This window comes from Scatophagus argus, chromosome 21 (assembly GCF_020382885.2).
Source record: "Scatophagus argus isolate fScaArg1 chromosome 21, fScaArg1.pri, whole genome shotgun sequence".
In the NCBI taxonomy this organism is placed as follows: domain Eukaryota; kingdom Metazoa; phylum Chordata; class Actinopteri; family Scatophagidae; genus Scatophagus; species Scatophagus argus.
In genome coordinates, this window is record NC_058513.1 from 9285834 (window position 1) to 9306003 (window position 20170).

General features: G+C 41.5%; 1 protein-coding gene across 1 annotated transcript in view; it reads right to left on the minus strand.

The window, feature by feature from the left end:
* LOC124052895 overlaps positions 1-20170 on the minus strand; it is a 49246-nt gene that overhangs the window by 26643 nt on the left and 2433 nt on the right. Inside the window, exon 2 of the mRNA XM_046377673.1 lies at positions 17952-18047. Within this exon, the coding sequence (XP_046233629.1) occupies positions 17952-17968 (17 nt within the window). The 5' untranslated portion in view covers positions 17969-18047. The remainder of the gene's footprint in view (positions 1-17951; positions 18048-20170) is intronic.

Below are 20170 nucleotides of genomic sequence, written 5' to 3' on the forward strand. Positions count from 1 at the left end.
TAATGTGTTCTCACTGTGTTTGAATGTGGACCTGTGTGTTTTTTGGTTTTTAGGGGGTTGGGGGGGGGGGGTGCCTCTTTTCTTTGTTTGTTTCTCATCTTACTCTTCTCACTCTTCTGGTGCCTTTAATCCAGATTATTTCTACCCACTTAATTTTACTTCTCATCTCTCATTATATTTCCCCCCCACTCTACCCCTCCTGAAACATCACCTTCTCCTTTAAGATGGATATTCAAAAAATCTACCGGTAAGCTAACCCGTGATAGCAGCCAATGTGTGTCTTGAGTAGGGAAGACATGGACAGTTGTCAGGAGGTTGAGAGAGGCAGGACCTGTGAGTTTACCTTTAAGTGCCTCAGTAGACACTGGTGGAGGGATCACTTGACTGAATCGATTGAGCGAAGCAGCTTTGAGGTGCTTAAGTGACAGGCAGGAGCAAAGGTCAGCCATTGCGTGCTAGCATGTTTATCCCTCTATATTACAGAATGATGGACATTAATGTGTTCATTACATTACTCATTCGTCATCACTCATCATTCACTCTGGGCCGACTGACTTGTCACCATTCATTACTGCTGTATCCCAGAGAGGACACAGTTAGTGCTTACCCTCTGCCAAGAGTGGCTGGAGGTACATTATTTCTCTTTTCGGTAGTAAATTTGCATGTAATCTATAATCACGCTTGTTCACCACAAAACGGAAAGACATAAAGGTGTGGATGTGAAAAACTGAGCTGGGATACTGAAGGGAAAGTTAATGGAGACAATGACAAGAAGACGTAAGACATATTTTTTAGCATTACAGTAGTGGTTTAGGTGGAATTTACTGTACCAAACATGATTATGAAGGCTAATAAGGGATCGAGTTCTAATTAAAATGTTGCAAATATCTTACCGAAATCCAGAAGTGTAGATTTGATGGCTTTAAGGCCAATGGGGGAGAGAGCTCTTGGAGAATCCACATTTAGATGCAAGGTCATTAATTAGTTTCAGTAAGTACAAGGTGAATGAACCTGATTTCTATTCATTCACCTTCTTTGTTTTCATCTTTCAGTAAAATATAAATCTCTGAGCAACTCATGCCTGCACTAACTGCTGACTTTTGTTTGCACTTATCTTCCCGCTTTTATTCCATTTCAGGCGAAGACGGCAGAGCTCAGCTGTCCTGGTCCAACAGCTACAAAAAGACTTTTCACAACTCTGATACCCAAAACCCCCTGCGGCTCCTTCACCGTGGATGTCAGAGTACAGAGAGAACAGACATGAGAGGGGTGACAGAGAGAGAGAGAGAGCGCGCGAGAGAGAGAGAAAGAGGATGTTAAAAACAAACCCCAAACAAGAAAGACTTTGGTCAGAGAGAAAAGACAGGAAGACAGGGAGGGGCGTGGGAAGAGGGTGCCTTGTGAGAAAAAGACACTGAGTGGGAGACAGAGACAAAGACAATGTGGGGATGAGAGAGGGAGAGACGCTGGATTTGTAACGGCAGGGAATTTGAGAACTTTTTTTGTACCGTACGTCCACCCACGTTAACGCTTTTGCTGTGAGTGACTGATATAAAATTTGATGGACGTTATTTCAAAGTCTAGAATACAGGCAGCGGTGGGAGTTTGCAGCTGTTCTGATTTGTAATTTCATCCTGGTTATATGATTTAACATCAGCTCACGAGAAATTTAATGGAACCACTGTTAAAGCGTAGGATTTTGGAAGGTTAATTTTTCTAAGAACCGCTTCTGCGTGACAAAAAAGTCACTGCTGTTGCAGTGGAAATGTGAAAGGTGCACCACACACATCATTCCATTTCAGGGTCTCCATATTTAGGTGCAACGACAATCAATCAATCAATAAAAACGGGAAAATCTAAAACATGTTGTCACATCAGTGGCATGGTTGTGCAATGGTTAACATCGTTGCTATACAGCAAGAGGGTCGAGGGTTCAAGTCCCAGTCTGGGCCTTTCTGTGCAGTTTGCATGTTCTCCCTGTGCCTTCGTGGGTTTTCTCCAGGTGCTCCATTTTCCTCCCACAATCCCAAAAATATGTACATCAGGTTCTCTGTCTTCTCGACATTGCCCAAGGTGTGAGTGTGTGTGATTGTCTGTCTTTGTGTGTCAGCCCTTTAACTGACTGATCATACTGTACCCCACCCATAGTCAGCTCGGCTCCAGTCCCCCGACGAGCCTGACAGATATAAACAGGTATAGAAAATGGATGGATGAAGCCATTCTGATTGCTGCTTCACACCACCAGATTGTCTGGAAAAACTGAGGGCAAAACCTTAAAGTTGAACATTTCCCCCTCTTCAATACCTTCTGTCAGTCTGCCCTTGGGCAAGGCACTTAGAAAACCCCTTACGTATTCTGGTAATCAATACTCATCAATAGAGAGCTGTGGATGTCACTGGGAAGCACCTGTCTGACATATATCATACTATCATGTTGCTGGAAAAGAGAGCAAGCCCCCCCTCCCCACGCTTCCTTCTCCTCTACACGCAGAATATTGACGTGATCCTCTCTATTTCCATCTAAAGAAGCCTCCCTTTTCAACGACGGATCAGTGGGAAGAATCCATAGTAGCCAGCACCATGCCTGGCAGCACACATCAACCGCACCTCCACACTTACGTAACACAACGCTCGCATACACATGCATACAGAAGCATGCGTACATGCACACACACACACACACACACACACACACACACACACACACTCGTGTATACAAACACCTGTATGCCTGACAGTCCGGTCTGTGTTCAGACGCACAGAAATACACTGATAGGCTGACCATTTTTAAACAATATTAACTTATTCAATCCCGCATTCTTATTCAGGTTCACTGACTATATTTTTCTTCTAATATCATATTCGCATGAAATATATTTAATGAATAAACATTCAATCATTCGAATCATTCAATTGTGATAAAAACACTGACATGCAGTGCATGATGCACAATTGAGGACTGATATCATAATCTTCTCAAGACGCAGCATGTAAACACATTTATTTTGTTGCACGTAGAGAAACAAACAGGGACGTGACAACGTATGTTCACTGCCATGCACCCATGTAGCCTGACATACCTGTGCACACAGACACAGACGCACACAGACGGGTTACCTGGCCTCTGCCACAGTGCAGCAGTAACTGCCACTGCGCTGCGAGCTCCTGCCCAGCCGCAGCTCCTCTTGAGACTTACGGCGATTAAAGTAGTCTGTGAGTTTCCCAAAACTCGCCATCTTTCCCCTCTCTGCTCAACTCCAGCCTCCCTCTCTCCTTTTCCCTTCTTTTTCCTTTGATCCGTTAAAACAAACGCTTCTGGCTGTGTTCTGCAAAGCTCCTTGGCGCACGACCTCCCAACTTACTGCCTGCTTTCTACTTGGATTCGGTGGCGTGGGCTCAGCATCAGCTGCAGGTCCAAGTCTCCCTGCGCTCCCTCATCCCTCTTTCGCCCAGCACTTAATGTGCAGAAGAACGAGCCGAACCGCGCTCTGCCTTTTCTCTGCCTCTCTCCCCTTTTGATCGGTGGCCACCGCAAGCTGAACGCACACACACACACGCTGACTCTCTCAAAATAGTAACGTTTGTAACTGCCTACCAATCGACACAGCGGGAGGAGTGGCCCCTCACTGGAGAGCAAACAAGAAGGAGGAAAAGAGAGGAGAGAGAGGAGAGAGAGAGAGAGACAGAGAGACAGAGAGAGAGAGAGAGAGAGAGAGAGAGAGAGAGAGAGAGAGAGAGAGAGAGGTGGCTGCTGAGCATCGGTCTTCTTGTGTGCTGGAGAAAGCAGAGCTGGTGAGAGAATATGAGCTGTTATGATGCTTGCATCTAAGCCCACCCACCCCTCCTTTTCTCTCTCTTTCTCTCTGTGTTTTTTAACGCATATCCTGTGTCCCTCTCTCTCTCTCTCTCTCTCTCTCTCTCTCACGCATGAATTCTTTCACACGACTGCGCTTCTGTCGATGAGCACATGCACACACAGGAGCTTCGATCAAAGCTGGAGAGCAGGTGGCAGTGGCTGAGCTTTGCATCGCTCTGTCTCGCTTTCATACTCACACATTCATACACAGACTCGCATTCAACCTGAAGTGCACCTGCTCCTTGAACCTTAACTTGCCCTGCTTGTTTGCCTGCCTGTTTTTGTGTGCGCGTATGTGTGTGTGTGTGCACACCTGCGAGTGCTGTACAAAGACAGCTCTCTCTTTAACTCTAATTTCATCAATAACGAAAAACAAGCAGAGAGGTTCAGCCAGAATGACCGGCTGGTGGTATCGTGAAGGAAATCCATGCAAAAGAATAAGAAAAGATGATAGGAGAACGGGGGCTACGAGGGAACGAGGAAAGGGCAGAAGGTGGTACATGAAGGACGGAACAGAGGTACAGAGGGAGGGCTGTCGGTGAAGAGCTCATTAGTGTATGTGTGTGTGCGTGTGTGGTTCACTCCCACACAACCAGACACCATACATACAGACATTCCTCTGTCTGCTGGTTGTCTTGCTCTCACTGTGTGAGAGTGTTTGTGACTGTGTTTTTTTTTTTACAAAAAATGTAGCCACGTCTTCTTCTTCTTGCTTTCACTGTCAAAATCTCTTGGTTGCATCCTTCATTTACCTCCACATCCCCTCCAGCTGTCTGCTGCTCCTCCCTCTTTATTCTTCATCCTTCTCTCATTTTCCTCTATTCAAACAGCCAAAGGGCTGCTTCTAAATTACATTAATAACATGTACATCAAGCCACACATCAATATAATATCGATATATATATATATATATGTTTGTATGTGTGTGTTTTTTCATCTTCACCATCATTCTCCCAACAAGGTGTGTGGATTATCTTAGCCAGGTCATGGTTGACATCACTACATAAAACTTAAAAACTTCACATTATATTGGACATTAGTGGGTTAAATTGTTCCTCAGGGGTCATTCTATGCAATCAACAGTCCAAAACTCCAGGATATTCTATTTACTACGCTATACGGACAAAAGTGTTGGGACAGCTGACCTTTACATCAACAGGGACTTTAATGGCATAAATACACAGACAGCTTTGCAGCTATAAGAGCATTTGTGAGATCAGGCACAGATGCCAGACAAAAAAATCTGGCTTGCAATCTCCGTTCCAGTCCAAAATGTCTTGGTTTGCTGAAGCATTAAGACTTCCTTCACTGGAATTAAGGGGCCGAGCCCAACACCGGAAAAACAGTCTCATCCCAATACTTTTGTCTTCATGGTGTATAATGTAAGACAAGAAAAAGCAGAAACCATCAAATATTTGGCATATGTGCATGAAAAATGACCAAAATGATTTTGTCAAATCTCAAACAAATTACTAGCATCATTATTATTATAATAATTATCACCACTAATAAACCTCAGAAGGTGAGTGCCAGGAGTTAAAGATTATTATGGCTAGCCTCAATAAAAAAGGGGACTCTACTGTTAAAATTGAAGCAGACGAATTAACTTCAAAATAGCTCCTTTTGCACTTTAAGAAGAGGAAGCTAGAAGAAGTACATTTGTACAAAGCTTTGTGTGTCAGGCATGTAAAGTGCAGACATTTTCAAACACAAAAACAGGTGTGTCCGTTGTGATTATCTGTACTGTGTAGGCAGGGAAAAAAGAAACTGTTGTCCTGACTATCAATCAAGATACAATCACACAGCCAAGACTAAACATATTTCAGTGCTATCAATGTTGTATTTAAAAATGTAAAGCAATTTATCTCATCACTGCTGCAGAGATTGAGATTTTGACACTTTATTTTTACACAGATTATTTATCTGTGTGTGTGTGTGTGTTGCTTCTCTTTGCTGTGCTGTGATCCCACGCTGCAGTCAGTGTTGTGTGAAAGGTGTGGGCTGTGTGAGTTTTGCAGTTTCCTGTGTTAAAGAGTTCAGCTTATCGATCAGCCTCTACTGTCTCTCCCTCCTTCTCTATCAGGATTCTCTTCATTCCCTCCCTCCCAGTCATGATTTGCACAAGCCGCCCCCCGACTGCCCATTGATCTACAGAGCAGCATGGTCTGACTATATTACCCAGGAGACACAGTAATATTTTGAGTCCAAGCAGAAGAGAGAGTGAGAGAATACCAAAGATACAGATAAGACAAATTAGGCTCTCCATTCCTCTTCCCTGCTGACACTACAATATTATTCTGCAATAAATCTGCAGTGTTACAGCAGTTGGCTCATATGCATTTGCAAAACAGATTCATCACTATTATTTATGTGCGTCCTTTGCTGCACTTTTATACTCTGTGTTACTGGAACTAATTCCAACAGAGGTAGATTTACTGAAGAACAATTCTGAAACTGTAGCAGGGGCATCCTATGTTTCCCCTTTTCAGCTATACAAGGGAACATAACTCATAGCTGTGGATATGGGAATGTTTCTGTTTTTTTTATTTTTATTTTTACCGCTAGGATAAAGAATGATATCATGTTTTGTCTGCAACAGTGCTGTTAGTCATACCTGCATTTGAAAGTGAAAGGCAGATAGAAAAACATTGTATAAGAAACATCCTAGGACAAAAAAATAGGCCTATCTTTATTCATCGTCTTGAAAAATAAAACTTGGGCTGAGGTTGACTGAAGAGGAAGAGTTAGAAGCAAAGAAAGAACTTGAGTTCAGAGGATTGAGGGAGGACCAGTGAAAGAGTGAATCTTAAAAAAAAGAAAGGATACGACAGCAGTGGAGCACACCACAGGCCTCCGAGGGGAACTTACCACCTCAGAAAGGAGAAGCTGAGCTCAAACTATCGATAGCCCAAGCTTCTTTTTGCCTTTAGTCCGCAATTGGCTCTAAAATGTTTATTGGCTGATAAATAAATCATACAACGGTATTCTTCAAAGGCTATTTTCATTCAAACACAAGAACATCCTCACTTTGGCAACATCCATTTGGAAACAGAACACTTGGCTTGAGGAGGCTGTTTCTAAAATGGAGATGAAGTCATCTCTAGACAGTCACAAAGAACCATCCATCCATTTTCTATACCCGCTTTATCTGCGCACAGGGGCTGGAGCCTATCCCAGCTGACTACGGGCATACGGTGGGGTACAACCTGGACTGGTCACCAGTCAAAGTTGTGTCACAGGGCCGACACACTAAGACAGACAATCACATACGCTCACACCTGGGGGCAATGCCAATTAACCTAATGTGCATGTTTTTGGGATTGTGGGAGGAAGCCAAAGTACCCGGAGAAAACCCATGCAGGCACAGCGAGAACATGCAAACTCCACACAGAAGGGCCCAGACCAGGATTCAGACCTGGTGTCAAGCAAAAGAACTAACCACCGCACCATCATGCTGCTCATCACCAAGAACCTTTAAAGTAAATGCTGAATAAGGCATCATAAATGATTATGATGTATTATGAATAATCATATATCATTATTAAATCAGCTTTGGAAACACAGCGCGGCAGAGTATCGCATTTCATTTTCACTGGCAAAAAACAAGAGATCACAATGCAGAGGGGTGGAAAATGCTGACAGACACATGACACAGACAGACACCAATGCCTATCCATGTGTGCAACAATCCCTGTCAGCTCTGACTCCTCCGTTGGCCTGGAAAGGACAAATATGTGCCTCCTGTTTGTTTTTGTATCTGACGGACAGGAGTTTCACAGAACTGAAGCTGGGAGGGCAGTCACCACAACATGATGCTTTACCAGGAGTCAACTCACAGATGCTGCCAAGGCACAGCTGCCAGGAACTCAGCTGGGTGCCTCCAGTGGTGGGCAAATGTTTTTCGACTGCGTGTGTGTGCCTTTGCATCAGTATGAAGTATAGGTAACAAGCAGGGTGGGATCAGATTATTGCAGTCATTTACTGAACGCAAAGTTTAATCAGCATAATTAGCAACATCCACTGAATTACCAAACAAGATGCAATCAAAACTAATACAAAAGTAAACTGTATACCTCAGACATCGACGCAGTCACAAATATTTGAGTTCCACAGTTTTTTTTTTTTCTCTGTTTCAACATTTTTGGAGGAAATACAATGCATTTCGCATGTTCAGCATTTACAGGTGATCAAATCAAACCCTTACAGAAACAGTACTGGCACAAACTGAAACTGCGCTGTGTGTGTCCTTCAACATGTGGGATGCTGTTTCTTTTGTATAAGTTTTGATGCTGCTGTGTTTTCTTTGTTCAATCAAATGCCACATGGAGGTGTTAGTTAAAATGTTCATCTTCCATTTTTACTGTAAATGAAAAGGTATAAAAACTTACAATCTTTAAAATATAAAAACAAATATTACTTAAGTTGCTGTTAAAAAATGGCAACAAGAAAACATGAGAAGGGTAACTTACTTATTGAAGTACAGTAGAACATATTTGGTAAATTCATATTTGTGAAAAAAAAAAGTTTTATTAAAATTTCCTTATTTTAAAGAGAGGTCATCAAAATGTAATCAGGTAAACTTTGATGTGACTATTCCACTTTTTTAAAATGTAATCTGGGCTACTGATATTTTGTAACCAGATTACATGCACGTGGAGCACGCATGTAATCATGAAATCGTCAAGTCAAGTTGTGACACACTGACTGTGAATATCCACCAAGCGCTCAGTCTGCACACACCTTGATACATCATTCTGCTCTATGGTTCAACTGACAGGAGAGAAAAAGCCAGTCATGAAGAAAGTGAGAGACAGTTTAAGAACGCTTCCTCCTGTAATTACTGTGGCAGCACTCAGCAGCCTTCCCCTGCTGGGATTAGGCAGACAGGACCATTCACAAGACGACACACACACACACACACACACACACACAATCTTGAGTTATTCACAGGATAATGAACGGCATCATTTTGGAGCACACCGGAAGAATCCTTGAGGAATGATAAGCACCCTCCACAGAATCTCACACACACACACTCTCAGACACACTATAGGCTGAGGATGAACACTGCCACCGACTTTATGAGTCATCACCAGTAAAGGCCTCAGGATACTCTACCTCTACCTCTGTGCAGATGTGGGTGGGTGTTGCCTGTGACCATGTCATCGACTCATTTAACTTTCCTTTCTTTTATTTTTCATCTTCACTCATTTGTTCCTTTAGCTTTAGGTTTCTTTTTTCTGGTCTCGGTATCTCTCACCCCCCAGCACCACAACCCTGTAAACCCTGGTATTACTACTAATTTTATGGGCTTTCGTACAGTATGTAAAGTCATTCAGAAAGATTAGATTGGTCCAACATGGAAGTTTTGTTCTACAGCTGATTACAACAACGGCTACCTTTACGTGCTATAGGAGAAAAATCACCTGTTAAACCAACACAAAACAACTTACAACAGTACATGTCTCAGTCAAACATATTTCCTGAATGCTTATCCTGCTTTTTGGCAGTGGATCATCCATCCTACACATATTCCCATACATACACAGCAGCTTGGCCTTTCAGCATCTTTCAATTCAGGTTCACAGAGAATTGTTAAGAATTATTGACATGTGTCTATGCATGTGTGTGTGTCCATGCATGTGAGTGTGTCTGCCTGGTACATTCTGTATCCAGCTCAAGGGCCAAGAAAGGAACAAACAACAGCTGGGTTCCACATGATTCATATCCGTTGACATATTTTGTATTAGCAAAGAGGATACTTCAGGGATATGAAATTCACATTTACATTCACTCACATGTGTGCTTATGGACACAAACATTTTTCTTTAACCAGAAGCGGAATCACTCTTTAGAGCTAATGGCGCATTAGTCCGACAACAACTGTATTACACAGAGTTAAAAATCATGTTTGCCCTTGAGCACTGAGCTAGAATGGTTTCTGTCGCATTTCTTCCAGTACTTGTAAATGACAAACAAAGGTTGTAGAAGTAATTTGGTAAGTCATGTACTTTTCCCTTAATTTGTCTTCTCTTAAAGTCAAAGTTTGTTAAAATTTTTATGCCTCTGCAACAATGTTAGCAGGTCGTCCATCTGAGGAACTCCTTGACTGAACATCTTCAAATAAGGCACAAATGTCCACTTTGACACAAGGATGAACTTATTCAAATTTGGTGGTCAAAGGTCAAGAGAACTCTGATCTCCAAAAACACATTTTTGGCCATAACACATAAATTCATATGCTAATTATGACTAAAGTTCACACAAATTTCTAACAGAATGAAGTCATGACATTTTATAATCAAAAGGTCAAAGGCCAACTTCACCGTCAGATCATAATGTGGTGCCAAACAATTTTCTGGTTATTATTCAACACCATAACTCAGGAACAAAGGGGAGATTGTGACCATATTTCACATTTGGTCAGATACTGACTTGGTAACACTAATCTGGGAAGCCCACCTTGAAACATCAAAAACATCCACATTTTAGAATTTGTACCTTGAGTGTGTGGCGGAGGAATGCAAATGCAAATTTGTTGTGTTTTGGTTAATAATAATTTGTTTTATCATAAGCCTTTTAGGCAGCACACAAATGTACACAAGTGTCACTACTGGGATAATGTCATAGAAGAGTTCCCCTGGTAAACCTGCATTTTTCACACAACTGAAGAGCTTCTGCTTGTTTTGCTTTGCTTTAGCATTTTTGAAGGGCTGTATGCTCTTTTGTTTCATATATTAATATGTTAAATTCAGTTTTCTATTAGCACATGCCTACACCATTCAGTAGATTTAAAACAATCTACGGTTTTACCTGCATTACCACACACAACAGTAATGTAACAGTGAATAAATTCTCACAGCTACAGTATCTCAGGAATTTTGCTAACTGAGTTTAATACTCTACATTCATACTTTATTTAATGACTGCCTGGAAGATGAGAACATATAAAATTTGTGCCTGCTTTGGGAAATGGTTAGCAGTAATGTATACAATCAGTAATAAATTGCCTAAAACATGTAAAACATCAAGCTGGTTCTTTTATATGCCCTTTTAATAATTGTGAGTAACTCTGGGCAGTCATTGGATGAACCACGTGTCACCCGATATTTCTTGAAAGTCAGCCATCTTACTCTGCCTCACTACTAACTTAAAGTGTGGGCACAGACAAAATCACCCAGCAAGTCCAAGGAAATCTACCGAGAATGTAAAAGAGTTTACATTTCTTAGTACCGTAATCACTCTTAACTTTTAAGTAATGTGTAAAAATCTTAAAAATAAATGTGGATTTCACACATCAGCTGTGAAAATGTTCCCTGTCACAGTCTGGTTTGGTCCTCTGGCCTGGAGTTGAGACAGACTCTAACATTACTGGCATCCCCTCTGTTTCTCTCTCTTCAATTTAGAAAATTCAGCTGCACAAAAAGCTCTGAATATTGTGAGCAATGATTCTCATTAAGCATCTCTTTGACTAAAACCCCTCAGGGAGCATATATAGGGAGCCTTGTTTAAATGTGAGAGCTTCAAAAGAAGAACATTCCCTGAGGCTATTCCACTCTTGAGCAGTAAACCTTTGGTACTTTAAGGCTTATGTTTTTAGCTTGTTGTCTTCTTGTTCTTAAATATGGTAAGCTCAACATTTGCTAACACTTCTATTTTGAATATATTTACACAGGTGAGCACACACACACACACACACAGAGAGAGAGAGGGAGAGAGAGGGGGTTGTGGAATAAACACATTTCTCTAAATTAGTCATGTTCAGAGAGAAAAATGGAAATGCTCTGCCTGGAGGACTTCAAACTAGATTCCTATATTTCTCTTCCTCCCCCACCCTCCATTTCTCCCCCTTTTACAACCTGTGTATAAATGTCTTCCTCCTTCACTTTATAACATCATCCCTGCCGCTCCCAGCCTGCATTATGCCAGTCAGACATACTGCAGTTTAGCTTCTGGTCCTGTGGGCTGGGCTGAATAAAACATGAGACGATGTAAGTACTGGCTGTCGACTTTGAACTCCTCTTCAGCTCCCAAAACCCTTGACCTCTAAAACTACTGATGAATCATCACTTCCAGGTTGCAAGGTAATACTGTTAAATGTTAAAACCACACTCAGTTATATTATAAATGTAATATTTACAGAAGCATCGCTGCTAACCTTTTATAAAAAGTGTGCTCAAGTGTCCTTTTTAATTTAGTTTTTTCTGTCTTCCAGGCAGCCACAAGATTTCATTCATTTCAGTCTGCAATGAAACAAACAAACAAAATCGTGTCATTCACTTAGCATGTGTGGCAATGCAGTAGCATGTGCAGCTTCAACACTATAACACTGCTGCCTGGCACCTCGACAGGTCCCGACACATGATTTTTATGCCAGTCCTCAAGGAAAATTCAATACATTTCTAAGACAGAAGCCACCAAAGGGAAACGATTCCTTTCAAAACACTGACTCCTTATATCTATGTCTCCCTTTCAATCATTGAATGACACTCAATATGTTCACTGCTGTCTTTGTTTTTCTCTCACACAAACATCCCAGAAGATAATTTAACCTCACTCCAGTGATTTCCTCACATACACAAACACACACCCACATACACCCTGTTAGGGTGGAAGCCTACCACTGTTTCTGTTTTCGCTCATGTCTGATGTCCAGCCGACTGCCCTCCATGATTCATTATGTGGCGGTTTGGTGAGATTTGAACCTTGCTGTGTGTCACACCTCATTGTCATCATTGCCTGTGAGAGTGATTAGACTGCTGCTGCTGTATGTATTTGTGTGTGTGCGTGTGTGTGTGTACATGTGGAGGCGGTGTGCTCGGCGTGAGATGAGTGCTCCTCCAGTGGCGAAGGCAACACCGCAACGCAACCAGAATCTCTTTTTTTGGATGAATGAATCATGTTTTGGAACAAAGCTCCCCAACACACAAACAAACCAAAAGATATAATAACAAGAAAGAGATAACAGGAAAACAATAAAAAGGATGTGTTAGTCTCCAGGTGAGTGTTTGTACTAGGTTTTGACAGTGTGCTGATATCACGTCCATCTGCAGAAACAGATGTGAGATGTTCCAGCTGTGATGTTGACACAGTCTTGGAGAAGGAGACGCTGTCCCTCACACACACACACACACACACATACAGCCATTGTCTGTGAGGCAGCAATTATCTGTCTTTTCAACCCAAATGCATGCAGCAGTCTTCCACTCAGCATGAACACATACTGATGATTATGACATAAACAGGCACCTCAAGGACTGAACTGTGACACAGATCAAACAACTAAAGAGGACAGCGAGAGCAGAAGCAAGCCAACTGGTCACTGACGTCACTGTGATTAGGCCAAACAAATCATCATCCTGTGGCTTTGAGGAGAAAGTGTTCCTTCAGACAGCAGCTGCTTTGTGAATGACATGTTCCGTTCACACAGAGCCCGTGTGTTTTATGTCTGTGGTACAGGGTGAATAGAGAGAGAACATTAAATGTACCTGTACTATGTTACTACAATGGTGACTTGCGTAAAAATGTTGCAGTGTGTAAGTCACAAAGGAGGCACTCATGAATCATCTTTTTAAAAAAATGATTCACATAACACTGCTGCAGTGAAAAGGTTAGTATAGTATGACTAATCAGGAACCTTCTCGTCACAACGCCAGCAGCATAAGTGAGCGTTACAGCCAATTTAACTATCTTTTTTACATCATTGTCATTCTCAGTGAAACATTCGGTGACCCCTTCATGGACCGTATGGAAGCATCTGCCTTTGTTTTTATTTGTCACCTGTTAGGATGGCTTTGTAGCAGATGAACTCAAAAAGCAAGAGGCTTGATGCGGAGGTTAAGTGCAGACCAACCAGGTGTTTATTTCACCCACAAAGAAGACATAACAGCAGAAGAATGAACAAACACTGTGGACCCCAGGAAGCATGTGGTCCTGACAGCCAGCCCGCCAAAGTACTGGCAGCGTTTTATAGTCTGCCACTGATTAGGACCTCAGCCACTACCAAACATAGGGAAATATACCCCTCCCCTAACATCAAACATTACAACAAATTACAAACAGAATTAAAATACTCATCCCCTATATTTGTCTCCCACAGCCGGCATGCTCTGAATTTGTATTCTACAGAAACCTGGAAAGAAAACATACAATACATTGTCATCCCTTTTCCTATTAACCATATGGTATCTCCCAGAACCTTAAAATGGCGCTCAGTTGCCCCAGGGACTCTTTTAGCCTGAACACCCTGGAAAGGAGACAACATGTGAGTGATCTTCCACACAATATTACATAATTAAGCCACACATTTAAGGTATCACTGTAGACGTAGTAAATCTGCTAAGACCACATGTTTAATTAGCCCCACTAAGTTTGTCTTCTCTCCTCTTATCATTGCAGGCTAGGACTCAATTCTACCCCAACTGAGAAGCACCTACCATATCACTAAAACAAACATTTTTAATACCCACAACAACAATAAAACATTTCTTGCTTCCATTTCCTGTCCATTACATCACCTTCCTGTGCAGTGTATCACACTTTCCAGGTGACAGCTGTCAAACTTCAACCCCCTGCCTCCGGTGTCCTTTAACGCTGATAGCCTGAACTGTGTAAGGTCCCCTAATAGACTGCGGCCATTAGCTTTTCAAATAGCTTAGACCTCAATTTCCCGACAGTGATTTCTTTATACACTGTGTGAATAAATCTAATGTCGGAGCCCCTGATCAAACTGCTGCCAGCTTAACCTCAATGGAAGGAATTCAATCCGTAGAAAAGAAAAAATGTAAAAAAGTATAAATCTGCTCTGGCCAGCTGTTCCAGACAAACGATACTGATGTGAGCAGAGACAAAGAGGGAAAATAACGAGCTATTAAAGCTTCCAAACATGACGACCATCCCTTTAGGTGCTGCTCAAGGCGGCCATATTTAAACCTTGGACTAAGCTTAAAAAACAGACTTCATGTCAGTATATAGAGAGTATATTAGACTCATGGACTGTTGCTACAGTCTTCACTGAAGAATGACCACAATCACACAACAGCACCATCATTCACATGAAATCCATTACTGCCCTGACAGCATGATGATGATGACGCTTTTTCTTTGCCCTTAAGAGAAAATGAATCACCTACCACAGGCTCAGTCATATCAGTTTACACACATTTCACGGTCAAAATAAACCTAAAAAATTTTTGAAACTCATCAATTTTTATTCCTGTTATTTACTTAAGATAGAACACCAAGAAGCTACAAACTCTAAAGCATGGATGCTTCACACACATGCCACAGAAGAGCAATACAATCACCACAGTTTCAGTGTTGATATATGAAAATCTGATGGGAGGAGAATGATGAGGCTTCGAGAGGCCCACTACTACAAAGCTTTCACCACACCTGCTTTAACATGTCAAGCCATGACAGTTTGTGTCATGGTATATTAAACAGTACAATCTAATAACTGAGGCACACTTCCTTCAGGGACATCTGACTGATTTCATAATTCAGGCTCCATTTTTTTGGTTTGACTATTAGAACAAATAACCACATCAGCAAACGAGCCTCTTAGGAGTTCGACACTGCATGTGAAAAGATGTTATGAGGCATTAAAATAAAGTGGCATTATCGCCCACTCTGCAAAACTGAGATGTCTGAAATATGAAATACTGTTTAAATTACTTTGTTGCCACAACTTGAGCTCATTTACAAACTGGCAACATCAATCAATTAACAAACCTGCATATATAATAAATAAAATAAAATAAATCAGTTCACAGTAGGAATGAAATACCACTCACATGAAGATAATAATTTCAGTCTGAACTCAACCTTTCAAGCTAGAATCTAACGGTTGTGTCTCCCTCTAGTGGCAAAATACTCAGCACTGTGAACCCACTTTGCCACAAATATCAGTCCTGTCCTCATCATTATGCTTGGCCTTATTTTATCAAGGCTGCATCAACAGAACAGTAATTGGAATGCACCAAGTGTCAAACAATTACAAGTTCTGCTTTCCGCTCTTTATCTGAAAAAGACAAACTCTATTATACTTCTGTTCCCTACAATAAATAATAATAATGAGAATGAGTGTGTGTGTGTGTGTGTGTGTGTGTGTGTCTGTGTGCTTGACACAAAAAGAGAGAAAAGGGACAGACATATGACGTCTGTGGGCGAACAACAGAGTTTGTCTAACAATAGAGAAGGTGTGTGCTTGTGTGCATGTGTAACAACTATGAGCATCAGTGTATGAGTGTGTGCACTCCAATGCATGGGGGTGCATTTATAGCCCCTTTCCCTGTTGCAGTGACTCACCAGTGAGTCACAGGCCAGAGAGGAGAATGGCGTTACGCAAGTCAAGAACCCCTCTCTGCCACTCCAGTGTTCGGCAAGGTGCAGCAGCCGGTAGTGTGGTGTAACCTCATCATTAAGAGAAAGCTAGTCACTGTTGGCAACGGAGCAAGGGGGTGTCGGATAATGAGGAGGATGATCCAACAATCACTGATGTGTCACGGTCAATATGAGACATGGAGGGGGGGGGTCACTGATATAGCGTAAATGAATGGTTTCACTTGACAGGCTGAGGTGTAGCAAGAAGGAGGGAAAGCATGTAGGCACGCATCCCTTCCTAGTCACAGTCACAGGTATAAATTAAACATGCTGCATCTACTCATGCTGGTGAGAGATAGGTATAATGAACTGACAAGTGACGAGTCTGTGATTCATGTACATACTTGACTGCACAGTCACACACACAGACAAAAACTTACAGTACATGCATACATACACCCCGAGGACACACAATGCCAATCCTGTGCATGCTGTCTGCAGAATGTGTTGAAAAGAAGGGAAGAGGACATGAAAGAGAGCCAAGAAGATACAACTGTGGCTCTTATCACACTCTGCCCAGCCACAGCAGAACTGACAAAGGGGGAAAGGGATATATCTGCAAAGGAAGTTACTATGTGAGAAGAGAAGAAAAGCAGATTTGGTTTTGAATGAGAATGGCAACATTAGATGGATGGATGGATGGATAGATAGATAGATAGATAGATAGATAAACAGTGTTGTTCCTTAAGAGGAGGAGAGGAGGTATGTAGAGTAAGATAAATGAGCTGCCCATCCCCCAACACAGTGAGGTTGCCTTCATGCAGACAGTTTGCTTGCTTTTCGCTCCTTTGTGGTATTATTCCCAGGCCTTTGTTCCTCTTTCTGCTGACTCACTGCTTAAATGAATAAAAAGCATAGGAATGTTTGCCTTTGTGTTCTACAAAGTTTACGTATAATTGTGTGCCTCCAAGGATTTGTGTGCGCAACTGCTACCAAAGTGTACTCATGATTATACGTGTGTGTCTTTGTAAGCCCTGCTCTCCCTGCCTCACTGAGACTATAAGACTTTGTATCTAACAATCACTTCCCAAAACCTCCATCCATCAAATCAAACTGCAACTTTCTGCACAGCAGATGATGAGGTCTGTTTTGCTAAAAATAGAAAATAACAAGCTTTCAAAAAGCCCGGACATGTTGAGCTGTAAACCTTCAAGCACCCCATCAACCTGTCCTGCGAAAACAGCGACAGGCATGTCGGAGGAACACAAAGCATCTGTTTAGATGTCACCAGCTGCCAAAAGAGTTGTCCATGAAGAACAGTGTGACTGGGCTTGTCTACAGTTTCTGTCAGCTGTATTTTATACAGACAGAGAGTCAGAATGATCTTCATGCTCATTTTTAAATGTCCTCGCCTGAGCTCACGCAAACACTTAAGCAAGCCAGTCAAGCCAGTCTTTTAAAAGGTTCTATCTTCAATGACTTTTATAAAATAAATGGCTCAGGGTGGAGATATATATATATATAGTTGAAACCACTGTGTAAAAAGGTCTGCAGTGTTTCTGCAAGTCCTATTTTAGAGTATCCAAGAGACCCAGCAGGCTGAAGTAATCTACTAGTATATATAGCTGAAAGGCTTCTCCAGTGGGCAACAACAGCTCCAGGAAGCCCCAAAATAGAGACAGGAAATTCATTTAGTAAACACAATAAAACATGCGAACAAACTGTGTAAAACCTGTGTCAAATAAGGCAAATTAAGATATAATCTCTCTTACTCTATGAGATGCTCCATTCCAGCACCCCAGGGCTCCAGTGGCCCCCCAGGTTTGGGTTGGTAGACCTCCTTCTACAGTGTGACTCCTGGCTTTCTCCTGGGAAAACACAAACACAAGGCATGAGATAGTTTGATGTCAGTCTGCATACACCTAAAACTAAAGGGAAGAGAGAGAAATGATGAATAAGCAGTTGGGACATGTTATCTTTCACCTTCATCAAAAAATCCTGAGTCTAGAGGAAAAATACAGGATGTACAGTCACTCAAACCATTGCCTTGTCTTTTGTCTGTCCCCTGTGCCTGTCACCCTCATTCTGTCCCTTTAAGAGCTTCTCTAGGCCTCTCAGATTTGAAGGCGTTAAATTTCAAAGTTGTCTCCATACTGTGTGATTTATGGTGGAAACAGAGCTTGCCCTAGTTTCTCTGCTGTCTTGGACTTTCCTGTACAAATGTACTACCTGGGATCCTGTGCCTCTACTTAGACATCTAAAAAATTTGAAGAAGCACTGAAGCAAATAAACATGGTCAGGGTTATCAGGTTCTCTCCATCTTTGTCAATTCATCCTGACAAAGGATCCTATTCATTCCATTGGCTTATGCACACTTGAATGCCTGTGACATTGACTTAAATGTGCTTCATGGCTTATATTTTACCTTCTCACACACACAGAGCAAAACTCGATTCACTCTGTGCATGACGGCTGCTTTCTGCTCAAGAACACATTCAACACATCAGAAAAACTATCTAAACTAAAAAAAATATAATAATATAATATAATATAATATAAAAACTAAATTATCGCCCACAAACCCTTCTGTACACCAACAACACCAACCTAGTTCTCAGTCAAGGAAACTCACCATGAGTCTATTTAATATTATTCATGTTAATGTGAGGTAATTATGCAGAGCTGCAGCACCTGGATAAACTGTGCAAGAGTGGTGACACCTCACTCGCCCCAAGCCTGCATGTTAATTAAGCAGAACATCTGGCGGGAACGGAAACATACTGTCGAGTTGAACCGGCGGGACCTTGATCCAAAGTACTGCAATGTTTTTGGAAGGTGAACTTTAGTTAAATTTGAAATGCATGCGCATATCTCCTTGTGCCAAAATCTGCTCCAGTCAGATAAGCAGCCAATCCCAGCCTTCATTGATTTGATAGAAAATCTTGGCGATGCAAAAAAAGTAGATTGTGTGACAGTGTGTGCTGCAAGGTCAGTGCAAACCAACTTACCTTTACATGCTGCTACATTTCTGGAAGGGTTCTGTGCAATATGACTGATTGCAAGTGATTAATATCACAGAAAGCGACGTTTGGATTAAGTTGATAAAACCTAGAAACCAGTTTCTTTTACCTGAATTAAATGGCAAACATGACTTCTGTTGAAACTATTAACTTATTAATGGACTGCAGGAAAATTAATCCAACAGTTACTTTAAAACTTAAACTCTCTGAAATTAAATTCAATTTCTTTGTTTTTATTTTTTACTGTTTTTAAGACAAGAATAAGCAATTTTCAAAACATTAAAGATGGAATATTTCACCAGGGTGTCTTTTAACAACTAAGCTAAACTCAGACTGATAGGCCTTAGAAAGGATCTTTAAGCCGACAACATATAGACAAAAATATAAAGAGACATTCATTAAGCAGTTTTTGTAAACTTTTTGTATCTGTGTTCCAGAACGGCAAAGTTTGGGCAAGAGATTGACAACCAGACAAAAGGACTTGTACCAGCTGCTCACAGCTAAAAAGGCCAACAATACGTCAAACAGCAGAGACAAAAGACAACTGTACAAGGGAGGAAAGAGCTCTTAACTCCCTAGTATCTCAGCTTTATGATATGCTGCTCATTTAGTCTAACTTTTGCTCATCATACTATGATTAAGGCCACAGAATCAAACTTTTTTCTGAACACCTGTTTTTTGTGTTTCTCTTATGCAAAAAAAGTCACCAAGCTCCCGTTTAAAACAGAATTATGGTAAACATGCAAGAAGCAAATATTCAGCACATGCCTTGTGTTTTATATCTCTGCTGCAGTGTATCATTCCCTCACCAAAGGCCCTCACATTTACAGCTTTGCTTCCATCTAGTCATGCATACTAATCTGTGCTGTAACTCGGAGCAGTGGCCAGCCGCTGCCTGTCTGTCCCATCAAACATGCATAAGAAACAGATGTATCTTTGATGTAGGCATGTTCCTGCTGCCCCGTGTGCTT